The 16,237-nt window shown below is 44.7% G+C and overlaps 1 protein-coding gene across 2 annotated transcripts in view; it reads right to left on the bottom strand.

The window, feature by feature from the left end:
* Lmtk2 (lemur tyrosine kinase 2) overlaps positions 1–16,231 on the bottom strand; it is a 94,685-nt gene extending 78,454 nt beyond the window's left edge. For both annotated transcript variants that reach the window (XM_076923631.1, XM_076923632.1), the window contains exon 1: positions 15,853–16,231. In XM_076923631.1, coding sequence (XP_076779746.1) covers positions 15,853–15,961 — 109 coding nt within the window. In that variant the 5' untranslated portion in view covers positions 15,962–16,231. The remainder of the gene's footprint in view (positions 1–15,852) is intronic.
* Between the last annotated feature and the right edge of the window lie 6 nt (positions 16,232–16,237).

Below are 16,237 nucleotides of genomic sequence, written 5' to 3'. Positions count from 1 at the left end.
GAACACGCAGGTAGCCAGAGTGCCACTACTCCAAGCACAGACCAGAGGATCCTGGGGATGCAGGACAGCGGGAGGAGTGAAGAATGGATAAATGGTGACTACATAAAAACTAAAACATGGCAGCAAAGGGAAAGTAAAAGTTGCCACAGGGTCTTACTGCTGCGATCAGCTGTGTGTATAAACGATTAGGGGCCAGGAGTCAATCAGTGAGTAGGTCCTCACCAAGCCCGACTTCATGAGGATGTTTGTGTATGTGCTTTGAACGTGTGGATGTAACAGGTGTGCTCACTCTGTGTGAGAGCCAAAGGCCAAAATGGAGAAGCCTTCCCTGACTGTTCTGCACCTTATTTTCTGAGAGGTTCTCTCACTGAGCCTGGTGCTCACTGACTCTGGGACTGCTGTCTCCATGCCCCCTTTGCCCACTCCCAAACTCTGATCCCCAGCTCCTCCAGATGCATTTTTAACATCTGCTTTGCACCTGGGGAAGATAAACCAAATACTTGCCAATGAACATTACTCTTGGGACCCACTGTAGTCAGCAGATTCTTAAAAGGGCCCCCACAAAAGCCTGGAGGTCTGTGGTGTTTAAAGGATTTTTGTGTTTACAAATGAACAGTTACAAGTTTATAATTATGTTTCTTAAAAGGCAGAAACACTGCCCCTTTTAATTAACTAGTGCAACTTTATTTCAAAGGTGGAAACTAGAGTAGTTCTCTTAGGGAGCTGGGAAAGTGGCTCAGTTGGTAGTATTTGCCTAGCACCCATGTTCTATGCTGGGTTCTATCCCCAGTACTGCATCATCCTCAGCTACATACAGAATTCAAGGCCAGCATGGGCTACTATTTTGGCGGGAGGGAGCTAGAGAGATGGCTTAAATGGTTGAGATGAGAGAGTGTGCTGCTTTTGTAGAGCACCCCTTGGTTCCCAGCACCCATGTTTGGCAATTTAGATGCCTGAAGCTCCAGCTCCAGGTAAACCAACACCCCTGACTTCACAATTCCACAAGCACAGGTGCATGCATACATGTTCGTGTTCTCTCTCCCTCCGCCACCCCTCCCCTGACACTTTGGGGCTGTCTCCCAGAGGTCTCTGAGCTTGGTTCCAAGCACCCCACAGTGGATAGCTCACAACCAACTATAGCTGCAGTCTCAGGGGATCTAGCACTCTCTTCTGGCCTCTGAAGGCGTACACACACACACACACACACACACACACACAGCATATACTCACAAACACTTATAAAAATAAAAACTAAAAATAAAAGTTTGTTCTTTTAGTAATCTAATTTCCTGATTTTTTTAATATTGCTTTTCTTTAACTATCTGAAATTTTGATAAGCTAGTAGTGGTTGTGTGTCCCTTTAAATCCCAGCACTCAGGAGACAGATCTTTTTAACTTTGAGGACAGCATGGTGTATACAGTGAGCTCCAGGCCACCCAGAGAAATACAGTAAAATATCGAGAGAGACAGAGAAAGGAGGTAGGGAGGGAAGGAGGGAGTAGGTAAGTACAATAGCTTTAAAAATTCACTTCAATGCTTTTGGGTAACAACTAAAGCCAATGCTGGAGGTAGTGACTGGTGTTACTGCTCAAAACACAAGGCAGTTCTCCCTAGCAAACAGGGTAGTCTTGAGTGTCAAGAGTCACGCAAGGGCCGAATTTGCAACTTCAGCCCTTGGTTTACTATCTATAAGCTGAAATCTCAGTTCTAAAGTTCTATAGGTGAAGAACTTAAAACTTCAAACCTTTCTCAGTCCTCCGAGTACTTAAGGTTCATATTAGTTATGGGATCTTTGGATACATTTTCTTTTGTTTTTGTATAAGTACATGTTCATGTGTGTGCAGGTACACATGGAGTTCAGAAGCCGATGTGAGGTGTCCTCCTCAATCGTTTTCCCACCTTATTTTTAGAGATACTCTTTCACTAAGCCTAGACCATTAAGCTAGGCAAACTAGACAGGGACCTCCAGGACTATTCCTTCTCAGCCCTGATTGGCCAGCAATCTCTAGGACTCCTCCTTCTCAGCCATGACTGGCCAGAAACCTCCAAGACTCCGCCTATCTCAGCCCAGACTGGCCAGCGAACCCCAAGACTCCTCCTATCTCAGCCCAGACTGGCCAGCCAGCGATCTCTAGGACTCCGCCTATCTCAGCACTGAGTATCATTTGATGTTGACTTTTCAGGTGGCATCTGAAGATCAAGCTCAGGTCACCATGAAATCTTTTTTGGAGCCATCTCCCATCTCCTTAAGTTTTATTTTCTGCAAAGAAAACTGAGCTGATTACAGATTTCTGGATAGGCCTGCTGCAATGGTCCTTGGGTAGTATTTCCAGGAGGCTATTTTGGTAGGTTTGTTATTTTTTTCAGTGCCTCACTAGCAATCAGCATCTGGGTGTTGGCTTTAATAACAGTCTGAGATAAAAGTCAAGTGGGGCTCTGCCGGTAACTGACAGGCTGCATCTCTGGAGAGAACAGTTGCTGCCTAAGAGAGCCAAACTACAGAGGGGAATTCTGGGCAGAAAACAGAGAGGAAGAGAATTTCCTTTCTAAAGCAGCACGGGTTGGATTTATTGAGCTTCCTGAAGAAAAATCTGCAATTTGTACAGTACTTTGTTTAGCACCTTTTTCTTTTAGACAGGATCTGAGGTTGGCCTGGAACTGCTGGGCTTAAGCTACTCTACTATTTCAGCCTTCTGAGGACCGGGGCTGTGGCTTTTGTGGCTCATCTGTGAGATGACCAACAGTTCACAACACCTCAGTTTTGTAATAAAAAGCTGAAGGCTGCCCACTATAGTAATACATGCCTATAATCCTAGCACTCAGAAGACAAAACAGTAGGATCAATGCAAGTTTGAGGCCAGCCTGTTCTACATGGTGAGCTCCAGGATAGCCTAGAATACATTCAGACTGTTTCAAATAAAATAAAATATCTTGCCCTATCAAAACTTACTATAGATGTTTATAGGTAAATACTCTAATTCAAGGTACATATTTTGCTTTAAAAATGTGTAAGCCTATGACATTCTTTTAATGACATCCAACTAATTACACAATCATCTGCTTTCAGCTCATGAGAATACTTTGCACAGGGTTGGGGAGACAGTTTAGTGGTTAAAGCTCATACTGGTCTTGCAAAGGGACCAGTGGGAGTTTGATTCCTAGTTCTCACACCAACTGGTTCACAACCATCTATAATTCCAACTCCAAGGGATCCCAAGTCGCTTCCCTCCTTGGATACCTGCACTCATGTACATATACACCTACACCTACACAAATACACACATGCTGGTAATTTAAAAACAACAAACAACTTGAGACCCATCCCATGGGCAAGCACCAATCCCTGACTCTATTACTAATACTGTTTGTTGTGCTTGCAGACAGGGGTCTAGCGCGTTGTCCTTTTAGAGGCGCCACCCAGCAGCTGACTCAGACAGATGCAGAGACCTACAGCCAGACAGTGAATGAAGCTTGGGAACTCTTATGGAAGAATAGGAGGGGATAGGAACTCCACAGAAAGACCAACAGAATCTGGACCCTTAGAGCTCTCAGAGACAGAACCATCAAGCAAAGAACATACACGGGCTGGACCTAGGCCTCTCTGCATGTATGTAGCAGATGTGCAGCTTAGTCTTCATGTGGGTCCTGAACAACTGGGGGCAGCGGGGAATGCTATCCCAAAAGCTGTTCCTGTATGTGGGATATGTTCTTCTAGCTGGGCTGCCTTTTCTGGACTCAGTGGGAGAGGAGGTGCCTAGAGAGTTCCAAGCCAATAAGACCCTGTCTAAGAAGGGGGGGTGGGGTACAGGAAGTGGGAGGAAATGGGGGGAACAGGAAGATGAGGAAGAAAAGAAAAGAATAAAAAACAAACATAAAACCTTTAGGCTGTCCCAAAATAAGTTATCTTAGAAAAACCATAAAGAAGCCAGCTGGGGTAGTGCACGCCTTTAATCCCAACATCTGAGGTAACGACAGGGGAACCTCTGAGTGTAAGACCAGCCTGGTCTCCCAGAGACAGTTCCAGGTGGCCAGAGCTATACAGAGAAACCTTGTCTTAAAGAGAGGAGGGGGAGGGGAGGGAGGGAGAGACAGACAGACAGACAGACAGACAGACAGACACACACACACACACACACACACACACACTCACAGAGGAGGGCAGACAAAGGAAAAAGATCATAAAGACACCTACCATCCTGAGCTGAGGGTTTGAGTTCCATCCACAGAACCCACATGGTAGAAGAAATATTTGAAATTTGTCCTCTGACACATGCTCCATAGCACCAGCAGGGCTCATGCTCACCTTCTCTCTCTCTCTCTCTCTCTCTCTCTCTCTCTCTCTCTCTCTCTCTCTCTCTCTCTCATGCGCTCTCTCTCTCTCTCTCTCTCTCTCTCTCTCTCTCACACACACACACACACACACACACAGAGGAATGCATGTACCTAAAAATAAAAACAAAATCTTAAAAAAAAAAAAAAAAAAATTTTAGAGATACTTGTCCTCACGAAGATGTGGAACATAAATGAACTCTACACAAAGTAAATGTGGACTGTGCTCTTAGGAGGGTGGTGGGAAAGTACCACCACAGGAAGGCGGTCAGTGACGGTCACACGGGAAGTATGTGGCACCATGAGCATGCCACTTTAATCTGTGATCTTCCTCCTATCCATAATCAAGCCAAGATGGTACAGTGAGCCTGAAACCTTAGCATGTGGAACATGAAGGCAGAAGGACCAAAAGTGCAGAGATCCAGAAGCTCGGGGTCACCCTACGATGACCTTGAGACCCTTTCTCATAAAAACAGAAGAATCAGACAAACAAGTTGCAGAGCATCTTACAAAATACCTGTCCTAATGCATAGGACAACTGTCAAGGCTGTCAGAAACAAATAAGACATATGTAACTGGGTGGCACAGAACTTGCCTAGTGTATGCGAGGAAGGTCCTGTGTTCAATCTTAGGGGGGTGGTTATCCTGGAGGACTTGGAAAAGGATCTCAGGGAATAATAAGAAGCTTGAATTAAATACAAACCTTACTTATACTAAACCACTAGCACTGGTTCCTGGTTGTTACAAATCTAGTAATTAATGTTAGCAGTACAAATGCACTAAGGTGCTAATGATAAGAAAAAGTGGAGAGGGCTCTTTATTCTTCCCTGTTCCAAAGAGAGCTGCGTCTCCTCATGAAGTGCCAGCCTTGTCCCTTAAACATGATGGTGAAGGTCGGAGTGAACGGATTTGGCTGTATTGGGCACCTGGTTACCAGGGTTGCCAGCTCATCTGGCAAAGTAGAGATTGTTGCCATTTATGGTCCCTTCATTGACCTCAACTACAAGGTCTACATGTTCCAATGACTCTACCCATGGCAAGTTCAACAGCACAGTCATGGCTAAGAACAGGAAGACCATCACCATCTTCCAGGAGTAAGATCCCACTAATATCAAATGCTGTGATGCTGGTGCTGAGTATGTTGTGGAGTCTACTGACATCTTCACCATGATGGCCAACGGGGTCATCATCTCCTCCCTTTCTGCCAATGCCCCCTTGTTTGTGATGGTATGAACCACAAGAAGTATGACAGCCCCCTGGCCAAGGTCATCCATGACAAGTCTGGCGTTGTGGAAGGACTTGTGACCACAGCCCATGCCATCACTGCCACTCAGAAGACTGCGGACGGTCCCTCTGGAAAGATATGCTATGAGGGCCGTGGGGTTTCCCAGAACATCATCCCTGTATCCACTGGTGCTGCCAAGGCTGTGGACAAAGTCATCCCAGAGCTGAATGGGAAGCTCACTGGCATGGCCTTCTGTGTTCCTACCCCAATGTGTCCAGGGTGGATCTGACATACCACCTGGAGAAAGCTGCCAAGGATGATGACATCCATATGGTGGTAAAGCAGGCATCTTAGGGCCCACTAAAAGACATACTGAGCTACACTGAAGACCAGGCTGTCCCGCGTCTGTGACTTCAACAGTGACTCCACTCTTCCACCTTTGATGCTGGGGCTGGCATTGCTCTCAATGACAAGTCTGTAACTTCATTTCCTAGTATGACAATGAGTACAGCTACGGCAACATAGTGGTGGAACTTATGGCCTACATGCCCTCATAGGTGTAAGAAGCCCTGGGCTACCTACCCCAGCCAGGATGTGAGAGCAAGAAAGAGACCCTCAGCTACTGAGGAGTCCCTGTCCCAACTTAGTTCCTGGCACTGAGCATCTCAGACCCCACAATAACAGGAGGGCCTCAGGAGCCCTACTCTCTTGAATATCATTAATAATGTTCACTGCGCCCACTTTAAAAAAAAAAAAAAAGAAAAAGTGGAGAGTAGGATACCTCAGTAGCATACACATGGGTCCAGGGTCCAGGGTCCATCCTTAGCACTTGAACACCAACCAACCAACCACACAAGCCTGCCTCTCTCTCTCTCTCTCTCTCTCTCTCTCTCTCTCTCTCTCTCTCTGGTTTTTTCGAGACAGGGTTTCTCTGTGTAGTCCTGGCTGTCCTGGAACTCACTCTGTAGACCAGGCTGGCCTTGAACTCAGAAATCCACCTGCCTCTGCCTCCCAAGTGCTGGGATTAAAGGCGTGCACCACCACCCAGCAAGCCCTTCTCATAATCCATATGCTTTAAAAAAAAAATAACAGAAGCTCGGTGACATAGTATTCAATTCGATTGTAATCCTAGCACTGAGGCAGGGGAAACAGGCAGTAGATGAGGCTTGCTGTCCAGTCAGCTTAGCCCACATGCCAATTCCAGGCCAACTAGAGACCCTGTCACAAGTGAAAAAGAGAGATGGTGCCTGAGAAACATCTGAGGCTGTCCTCTGGCCTGCACATGCAAACACTTAACACATATGTTCATATACTTGCACACAAATGTATTCTCATACACATCAACAGTGCACATATACACAAAGCAAAAAACAAAACACCATACTATAAATGCCCTCATTCCAGTTAATGGCTGCATAAAAATCAAGTATGCAAAAGAGTAAGATTCTGACTTCTACCACTTCCTATTATATGCAAACCCTGCATCGTGGTTTGGTGAATTGTGGGTTATCTTCATCATCCTCACCTACACGTTGGACTCAGCATCTACAACCTGTGACATGTCGTGCAAAGCACTAGAAATACAACATTATTGTATTGCCAGCCAACTGCAAGGACTTACCAATGCAAGAGTCTTTGCTACACTGTTTGATCACACAGCCTACTAGTAAACTTTCCTTACTGCCTTCCATTGCATTTATAGTATTTCAGTGTACAATTTATTTACTTTAAAATGTTTTGATGTACAAATGTGATCTATACCTTCAAGTGTCACTTAAAATTTAAAAGGAAAAAAAAAATCAAAACCTGGGACAGCATCCTTGGAAGATCCTTCTTACTGGACGAGTCTGTCCCTTTGTGTGCCACATGTACATGTGTGTTTCTGCTTTCAATAAAATTTGGTTGAGTGCTAAGAGAAATAATCAAAACCTAAGTTGCAATGTCTTCAACCAGCAACCTGTTACTGGGGTAGGAATCTCTAAGACCTGGACCAGAGCAAAGGATTTAGAAGGAAGTGGGATCTATCAAGAGACTTAAAAAGGAAGATGAGAATTTGTACAGAGTATTTCGTAAACTAAAAGCAGGTCAACTGGGCTCTTAAGAAAGTGCTGGGGAGGTGGCTCGGTTGGTAAAGTACTTATTGCATAAGTATGAGGACCTGAGCTTGACCCTCAGCATTCATGCAAACCAGCCAGGCACTCACAATACCAGCACCAGGGAGGCCCCTGGGGCTTGCTGGCCAGCCAGCCTACTTGGCAAACTCCAGGCCAGGAAAGATCATGTCTCAAACAAGGTGGACAGCTCCTGAGGAACAAACTGGAGTTTGACCCCTGCTTACACACTTGCACATACACACACACACACACACACACACACACACATGTACACATGCATGCGCGTGCACACAGGGGGAGATAGAGATGGAGCAATCATCAGCTACAGAAGGTGTTGGAGACAGGAAGAGTGTGTAGCACACCAAATGGGTATCTAGCAAATTGAGGCTAGATACAAGGAGCCAGGAGCTACTGTAGCCACAATACACAGTCCTGGCGAGTTTGTTTTAATTGACGGTAACTTGGGCTTTTTAAAATATTAAAACAAACAAACATTATATAGCAAAATGCAGAATCCACCAGACTGTCAAAACTGAAATGTCATGCATTCCCCCACTCCAGCCAAGGCCCAGGAGGATCCATGAGTGTCCAGAGGAGGATGAATGGACACATTCAGGTGGGATGGAAATGAGAGAAGCCCACCATCCTGTTAGATCTGAGGCCCCATTGACACTACTCTCGTTTCCCAATTGGGTCACAATAAAATAAAATTGAGATTTGAGACTGCCGCACTGTGCTAACCTCTGCCAAGAAAAAAAAATTTTTTTAAATACTGAGGTTATTTTTCTGATTTTTTTTTTTTTTTTTTTTTTTTTTTTTTTTTTTTTGGCAAATAACTGTAATGCCAAGGCACAGTTCCAAGTGAATCACCTACCACAATTTTAAAATACATTATTGCAATATTTTTGTCCTGCCAACACACTGATTTTTACCATATTTCGCTGGCTTTTTGGTTTTTTGTTTCTCTTTCTCCTTTATAGTCCTAGGGACTGAACTCAGGGTCTTAAACTCTACCAATGAGCTGTACAATTCCAGCCCTTAGTTCTGAGATAGGAGTCTTATTATGTAACATAGGCTGTCTGGACCTGTCTGTGTAACCCAGGCTAGACTTTAATTCCTGATCCTATGCTTCAACCTCCTGAGTAGTAAAATGATAGGTGTGTACCACTAGTCTGGCTGACTAGTTTTGTTCTCCTCAATTTTTTAAGATTTATTTTTAGTTAGGTATAGGAGTGTGGGTCTGCATGTGGGTATATGTGTCTAAGTGCAGGTGCCACAAGAGGCCAGAGGTACCAATTTCCTTGGAGCTGGAGTTAAGAGACAAGTTGTGAGCCACCTGATATGGATGCTGGGCACTGAACTCGGGTTCTCTAGAAGTATAGCAAGTACTGACTTATGCCCTAGTTTGCTCTTAAAATGGTATCTTCAATTGAAGATGCAAAGAAAAGTTGAAAGTTACAGCCTAAATAGGAAGTATATTCCAGACCAGAAGCTTCCTCTCAGACCATGTCCTTCTTTACAACCAGGTCAGCAACTTTTGTTATACTTATTTATTTTTTTAATTTTACAGGAAGGAAGAAATGCAAGTTTTGAAAGTCAACTTGTGGGAATTTTGTTGTCTACTCTCATCACATGGGTCCTGGAGATTGATCTTGGGTTGGTAGGCTTGGTGGTAGGCACCTTTAACCACTGATCCATCTTGCTGGCCCACAGAGAAAAGCATTGCCTGTAAACTGTAAAGATGGATGGTTTGAGAGAGAGTGAAGTCCATCTCCCAACAGGTATTTAAAATGGGAAACATCAGCCCTGGGCTGGTTATCCCCCAGCTTGGTTTAGGCATGTATCCTCTGGGGATGCTTCATGAAAATATGCAACTATGTTTTTGATTGAGGAAATTTAGATTGTTCATGGTTCCTTTAAGTAAATTAAAACCAGCAATTGTTCACTTGCAAGAGCTTTAGTCATCATGGAGTTTAAAAACAGGTTTATTACATAAAAGTAGACTAATTTAGATCATCCTAACAATTTCTAGCATGGTTCCCCAACAGAATATCTATGCCAGCTCATATCACCTGCAAAAGCCTATCAGATTGATTTTTCCCCCTGCAAGGTCTCCAGCCACCATATAGCAAGGTATTTTGAGCAACAGACTTTTCAAATCCAGTAAAAATAGATATTCCATGTTATACAACAAGCACTTAAGAGGTTCTCCTTTGGCTGGGAATGTAGCTCAGTTGGCAAAGCACTTGCTTAGCACTCGTCAAGCCTTACATCTGGTCCCCAGCACCATGTAAAACGGACCATGGTGGAACATACCTCCAATCCCAGGAGGCTGAGGCAGGAGGATCAAAAGTTCAAGGTCATCCTCACTATAGAGCAAGTTTGAGATTTGTTTCTTTGAAGCTATATCATTTGTGATTAGCCAACCCACCCAATTTACAAAGAGCCTTGCGGCAGTGAAGAAGGCTGCATTACCAAGTACACGCTACAGCAGACATAAGCACACCATCATGAGGATACCCACCCACCCCTCCAACAACCATTTGCATAGGGTTTATTATTGTTTATTTTATGGTTTATTTTAAAGATTTATTTTGCTTTATATGTATGCGTACTATGTGCCTAAAGAAGCCAGAAGAGGAGGCTGGATCCCATGGAACCAGAGTTCCAGACGGTTGTGAGCTGCCACCTGGGTGCTAGGAACCGAATCTTCTACAAGAGCTAACAAGACTCTCAACAGCTGAGACATCTCTCTAGATCCCACCTGTTTTTGTTTGCTGAGTTCTGAGGAGCTAAGAGACAGCAGATAACTGGCCCAAGATTTCTTTCTCTTTGTCTTTACAGTACTGAAAATTGAACCTAGGGTCTCCTGCACACTTAGGCAAATACCACAAAGCCATATCCCCAACTCTACCTAGCCCTTTCTATTTTTGAAACAGGGCCTCACTATGTGACCCTGGCTGGTCTGGAACTCACTGCACAGACCATGGTAGCCTTGAACTCAGAGAGATCAGGCCTGCCTCTGAGTGCTGAAATTAAATGTGTGTATATCACACCAGGCTCCCAGTTCTTATTTTTCTTTTTCCAATTTTGAGACTGGTTCTTAAGTTGCTCAGGTTGGCCTTGAACCTAGGTTCTCCCTACCTCAGCTCCTCTCTGACCTGACATGAAAGCTAATGAAACAGAAGAGTAAGACCTCATGCCCAGGTCCAACTGAAAGCCCAGGCTCTCCCTAGAACATCATGTTCCCTTCACAATTGCTTCAAAAATCTTATTCTCAATTGGACTGAAAGGTTCAATTTTGGTGGTGTATGTGTTGTGGGGGGCAGGGGTGAGTGTGTGAGTGTGTGTGTGTGTGTGTGTGTGTGTGTGTGTTTCATGACAGGGTTTCTCTGTGTAGCCCTGCCTATCCTGGGACTCTGTAGACCACAATGGCCTAAAATTCAGAAACGTGCCTGCCTCTGCCTCTCCCTCTCAGTGCTGGGATTAAAGGCCACCCTGGCCTGGGCCAGAAAGACTTTTTTGAGGACTCCTTTATTTTAACTGTTTCAGAACCTGGATATTCCATTTTTTTTTACATGACAATGTCCTTTTTTTATTGTATGTACAGCTGTTATCAAAGTGACACAGCCCACAGGGGACAGAGAGGGCCCAAGGACTCTCCAAATTCAAGTGCATGAACAGTCAGCACACTGATAACAGCAAGCTCTAAGGATCTGGTAACCTCACTGCTGATCAGCTACAAAACTGGATAGAGTTTTAATTATGGTGCAGTGAAGCATATTTGATGACACAAAAATGTCACCAAGTGAAAGCAATTAGAGCAATCCCAACCTGAATCTATTTGCAAGCCCTAAAAATCTATCTACATGAGAAGACTATTGAAAAATATTTCTCAGAAGCTATGAAAATTAATCACAAAAACTCCAATTTTGGAAAGCAATCCCTTGACTGTAGGAAACTTGTTAGAGATACAAGTCTGTTTGCCACATCTAAACTGAGAGCCCCAGATTCATAAGCTACGTTGAATCAGCAGCCGAGCCCCACCAGCTCGGTGAGGGACCTTATCTGGAACTGCTAAAAGCTTCCTCTGTACTCTGTGACCTAATATGCCGCAGAACAACAGAAGCGGGTTTCCCTCTCTCACCACTATCCTAATACGAACAAGACAGTGTGGCTCAGAGTATACGCAGTCACATATACCAACCACTATAGGATCTTTCTTTTCTTCCCGTTCAGATTTGTGCTACAAATCCATGGACTCTTACAAGAGGTACGTACGTGTTTCCTAAGATCTGATGACCATACAGAAAAGAACCTAACTATCTATCACCTTAGTTTGGTCACTTAGCAGTGTTTGTGAAAACTGGATTTTCTCCCTTTCCCTAAGCTTCCAAGTAAGACCCAGCAAGTTCTCAGTATCCATAACAAGGGCTCATATAGTGACAACGGGGATCTTCAGGAAAAGGGACTCAGACATGAGGCAGATAAAAGGGCATCCTTCAGACATAAAGTGGCCCACAATATAGTTCAACAACAACAAAATGTTTTGTGAGACACCATACACAGTGCACCCCTGTAATCTCAGCACTCCATGTGCTGAGGCAGGAGGATCCTGATTTGGTGGACAGCAAGATTCTGTGTCAAAAAATAAAAGGGGGAGGGGCCTAACAACAACCTTCCATGGACATGGCAACCCACATATTCACATAGTTTTACTATAAGTCAATGAGTAAACACCTTTCAACTTCCAATCCTAAAAATGACTCTGAACTACAAGGGCATCTTACATAACTTAATTTCAATTTTAAAGTTATGTATGAATAAAGATGCCCTAATGAAGTCTATTACTTTTTATATAACCTAAAAAAGTTCATTCAAGAAATAAAGGGCTGGAGATACAGAGATGACTCAGCAGTATGAGCACAAAATGGTCTTACAGAGGACCTGGGTTCGATTCCTAGCACCCACATGGCTATTCACAATCATCTATAACTCCAGTTCCAGAGGATCGAACACCCTCTTCTGGCCTCCCCAGACCCCAAACACCCATGTGGTTCACAGACATACAGGCAAACACCCATACACATAAACAAACAAACAAACAAACAAACAAAAACAAATAAAAAGAACTTTAGTCATAGTCCCCCTGTTTCTCATGCAAACAGGCAAACACAAGATAAAGCTTCAGGTGTCTGTTGTTTTGTAATTTGTGACAGAGTCTCAATATGAGGAAGTGGCTGGCCTGGAACTCACTATGTGTAACATCACTACATAGGCTGGCCCTGATTCCTGCATTGAGTGTCCTGCCTCTACCTCTGGAGTGTTCGGATAAAAGGTATGCACCACCAGACTTGGCATAAATTATATTCCCCCAGCACACACACACCTAACCTATTTCTGAGAAGTCTGCTTTCTCAAAGGCACCATTAAACAGTCTGACCTTTACAAAGAATAAGAACAAGGAGGCTGTCTTAGGTAGTATTGCTGCAACAAAACACTATGGCCAAAAAGCACGCTGGGGAGGCAAGGGTTTATTCTATTCAGCTGACACTTCGCTGCTCTTCATAACTGAAGGAGGTCAGGACAGGAACTCACACAGGGCAGGATCCCCAAGACAAGAAAGAGTTAATGCCAAGGCCATGGGGGATGCTGCTTGCCAGCTTGCTTACCCTGGCTTGCTCAGCCTGCTTTTTTTTTTTTTTTTTTTTAAATAGAACTCAGGACCACCAGCCCAGGGATAGCACCAACCACAATGATCACTAACTGAGAAAATGCCTTAGAATTGGATCTCATGGAAGCATTTCCTCAACTGAGGCTCCTTCCTCTTTGATGACTCTGTTTGTGTTGAGTTGACACAAAACCAGCCCATACAGAGGGCAAAAGGTTCCATGCAATGGGCCCACCCTTACTTGGGAACACTGGCCTTGTTTTGTACAGGCTCTAGATCATCAGACGCCCCAGTTATGTTTTCAATGCATAGCTGCTCTTTTATCGACCATATATATTCACGATAGAGCCTTCGTTTTTAACGTTTTTAACCAGTGAGCTCAATAAATGCGATCAACACAAAAGTTGTTTACCCTTGATGAAAAGAAAAATCTATCTCCACAGCTGAGTGTTGAGCATGTGTGAGATCCTGTGTTCAAGCAGGAGGAGGGGAGAAGGGGGAGAGAGAAGAAGAGGGAGAGAGGGAGGGGGGTTCGAGAAATCTATCCCAGTTGTAGTATCAATAAGCTATTTGGACAGAGAAACAATCCCATACATCTATGTTTGACATTTAATAATGCATCATTTACACACAGTTTATATGGCTCCCTCCAAGGCTCAAAATAGGAAAGAAAAATGAGCAAAAGTTGATACAAAATCACGTGGGCTTCACTTATGTCAAAACCTTATGCCAAAATCATGTGGGCTTCACTTATGTTAAAACCTTATGCCAAAATCCCATGGGTTTAGGTTTTTCAGGTTGCTTTGTATTACAAGATCTCAACGAAACTCAGACCTCAATGAAACTCAGACCTCAATGAAACTCAGACCTCTGAGATTTCAGCCTGTATAGAATGGTGTGGCAATAGAATAAAATGAGGGACAAAGACAGACAGGCAGATACACTTTCACAAATATATGTATTATGTTAAAGTGCATAAAAATTGATAGGCACAGGAACTTCTGGAAGTTTCTGGAATCCCCTTGTCACATACACTCTATCCACTGTGCTACCTAGTGTTAATTTTCTATTTAAATGTCAATACCCTTACATAGCAACATCACTACCTTTCTATATAATCTTTCCCAGCTTCCCTGGTATTTTCTGCAATGTCCATCCTGGTTGACTATGGACTTCTGCCGACATTCTGTTATCTTATCCATTGACTCAGAACACTGAAGTTACCAAAAAGACTTGATTCCAAGGCAACAGTACAAACACAGTGTTACATTCTACAGTACAATCACACCACTTACTGCTCAACTGAAGGGCATTCAATGGCATATAACCTATAGTGTAGCCCTGGAATCCACTACGCCTCCTTCATGGTAGATTTGTTTGAAACACCCATATTGACGGAGGCAGTTCCACGTTTAAACCTTGACCTCAGGTGCATTTCACAGACAGTTAAGACTTGAAGTGAACTGGGAGGTGGGTGGAATCACAAGACAAGGTGAATCTAAGACCTGAGTTTGAATCTAACTACAACTTAGCTGTGTCACCTTGAGTATATCTTTTGATTGCCAGGGTTCCAGCATCCTCAAAGCAAAAGATGAAAAAATTGGACTGAATTATCCTTATGGTTTCTTCCAACCTCTAAAGTTCTTTAAAATGTCAATACCTCCCTCTCCGTTGAAAAAATAAGCCGTAATGATGGAAAGTTAGCCTCGATTTGTTTTTTCCTTAAAATTTCTGAGATAGTTTCTTTGGCTGAAGTTTTATTTATAAACTCCAAATTAAAACTATATGCAGAAAATATAGAAGGGCTGAGAGCTTGAAAAGATAATCAATCACTCACTGATATCGCTAAAATAAACAGTTCAATTACCCTCAGGCCGAATTTGTCAATGGTTACTCAAAAGCTGCTACTCCAGCCACCCGGTTCCTAAAAACAAAAATATGTATCGTTGTTTCTTTCTCATCCCCAGAGAGTCATTCCGAAAAATAAATAGATAAATAAACTAATAACCCAACAACCACAGCATCTAAAATCAATTTCCAACTTTAGAACAAGTTTCAGTGAGCCAAGGAAACTGCACAGCTTCCGGGAGTCCTTGGTTTCATTTAAGGAATGACAAGAGATAAGAAACGGTTCTTATTATAAGACGTGAGAAAAGCCACAAGAGGCAGGTGACATCTGGAAAAAAAGGAAGAAGTGTCGAGAACAGAAGCTGGAGGGACCTTCAGGGCAACAAGTTTAGAGTCCGGGTAAAGAGTCCCCCAGGGATGTAGGGGAATCCGTCGCTGCCACCTCACCCCGTCGTCTTCCCCAACCCCCACCGCGTCGCCGCGCCCCCGCCCCCCATCCCACGCCCCTGCGGCAAGAAATCTCCCTAGGATCGCTCGCACCCCGCGGCCTCCTGCCCTCGGCAGGCCTCCGATCTGTCGCAGAGGTGGCCCAACCCCTCAAGCCCGCCGACCTCGCCGCCGCCCCGCAAAACGCAGCGGCCCCGCAGCCCTCCGGATCCGCTCACCTGCACCTGTTTGCGGAAGTGGCGCGGCCCGGGCACTGCCGACGGTCAGGAGCAGGAGCAGCAGCAGCATCGGCGGCGGCGACGGCGACGACGCCGGCGGCCCCGGCATCTCGTCCACCGCGCGGTCCCCCACGGGGCGGGCTCTCGGGTCGCCGCCTTCAGTCAGTCAGTCAGTCAGTCAGCCCTCCGCGCCGCCTCAGCGACACCGGCGCCGGCTGCTTCGGGACACACGTCTCTTTAGCCAAACGTCAACCTTGTTCCCGGTCTGCATCCGCCGCTCTGGCCGCAGAGCTAGCATCATCCTTCCCGCCCGTCTGCGCCGCCGCCGCCCCTCAACAGCAGCAACGGCACCCAGCCTGCGGAGCCGCGGGCCCAGGCAGCCGCG

This window comes from Arvicanthis niloticus, chromosome 24, assembly GCF_011762505.2.
Source record: "Arvicanthis niloticus isolate mArvNil1 chromosome 24, mArvNil1.pat.X, whole genome shotgun sequence".
Taxonomy (NCBI): Eukaryota; Metazoa; Chordata; class Mammalia; order Rodentia; family Muridae; genus Arvicanthis; species Arvicanthis niloticus.
The sequence above is the reverse complement of the archived record's forward strand: the minus strand, read 5'-3'. Positions and strand labels throughout refer to the sequence as shown.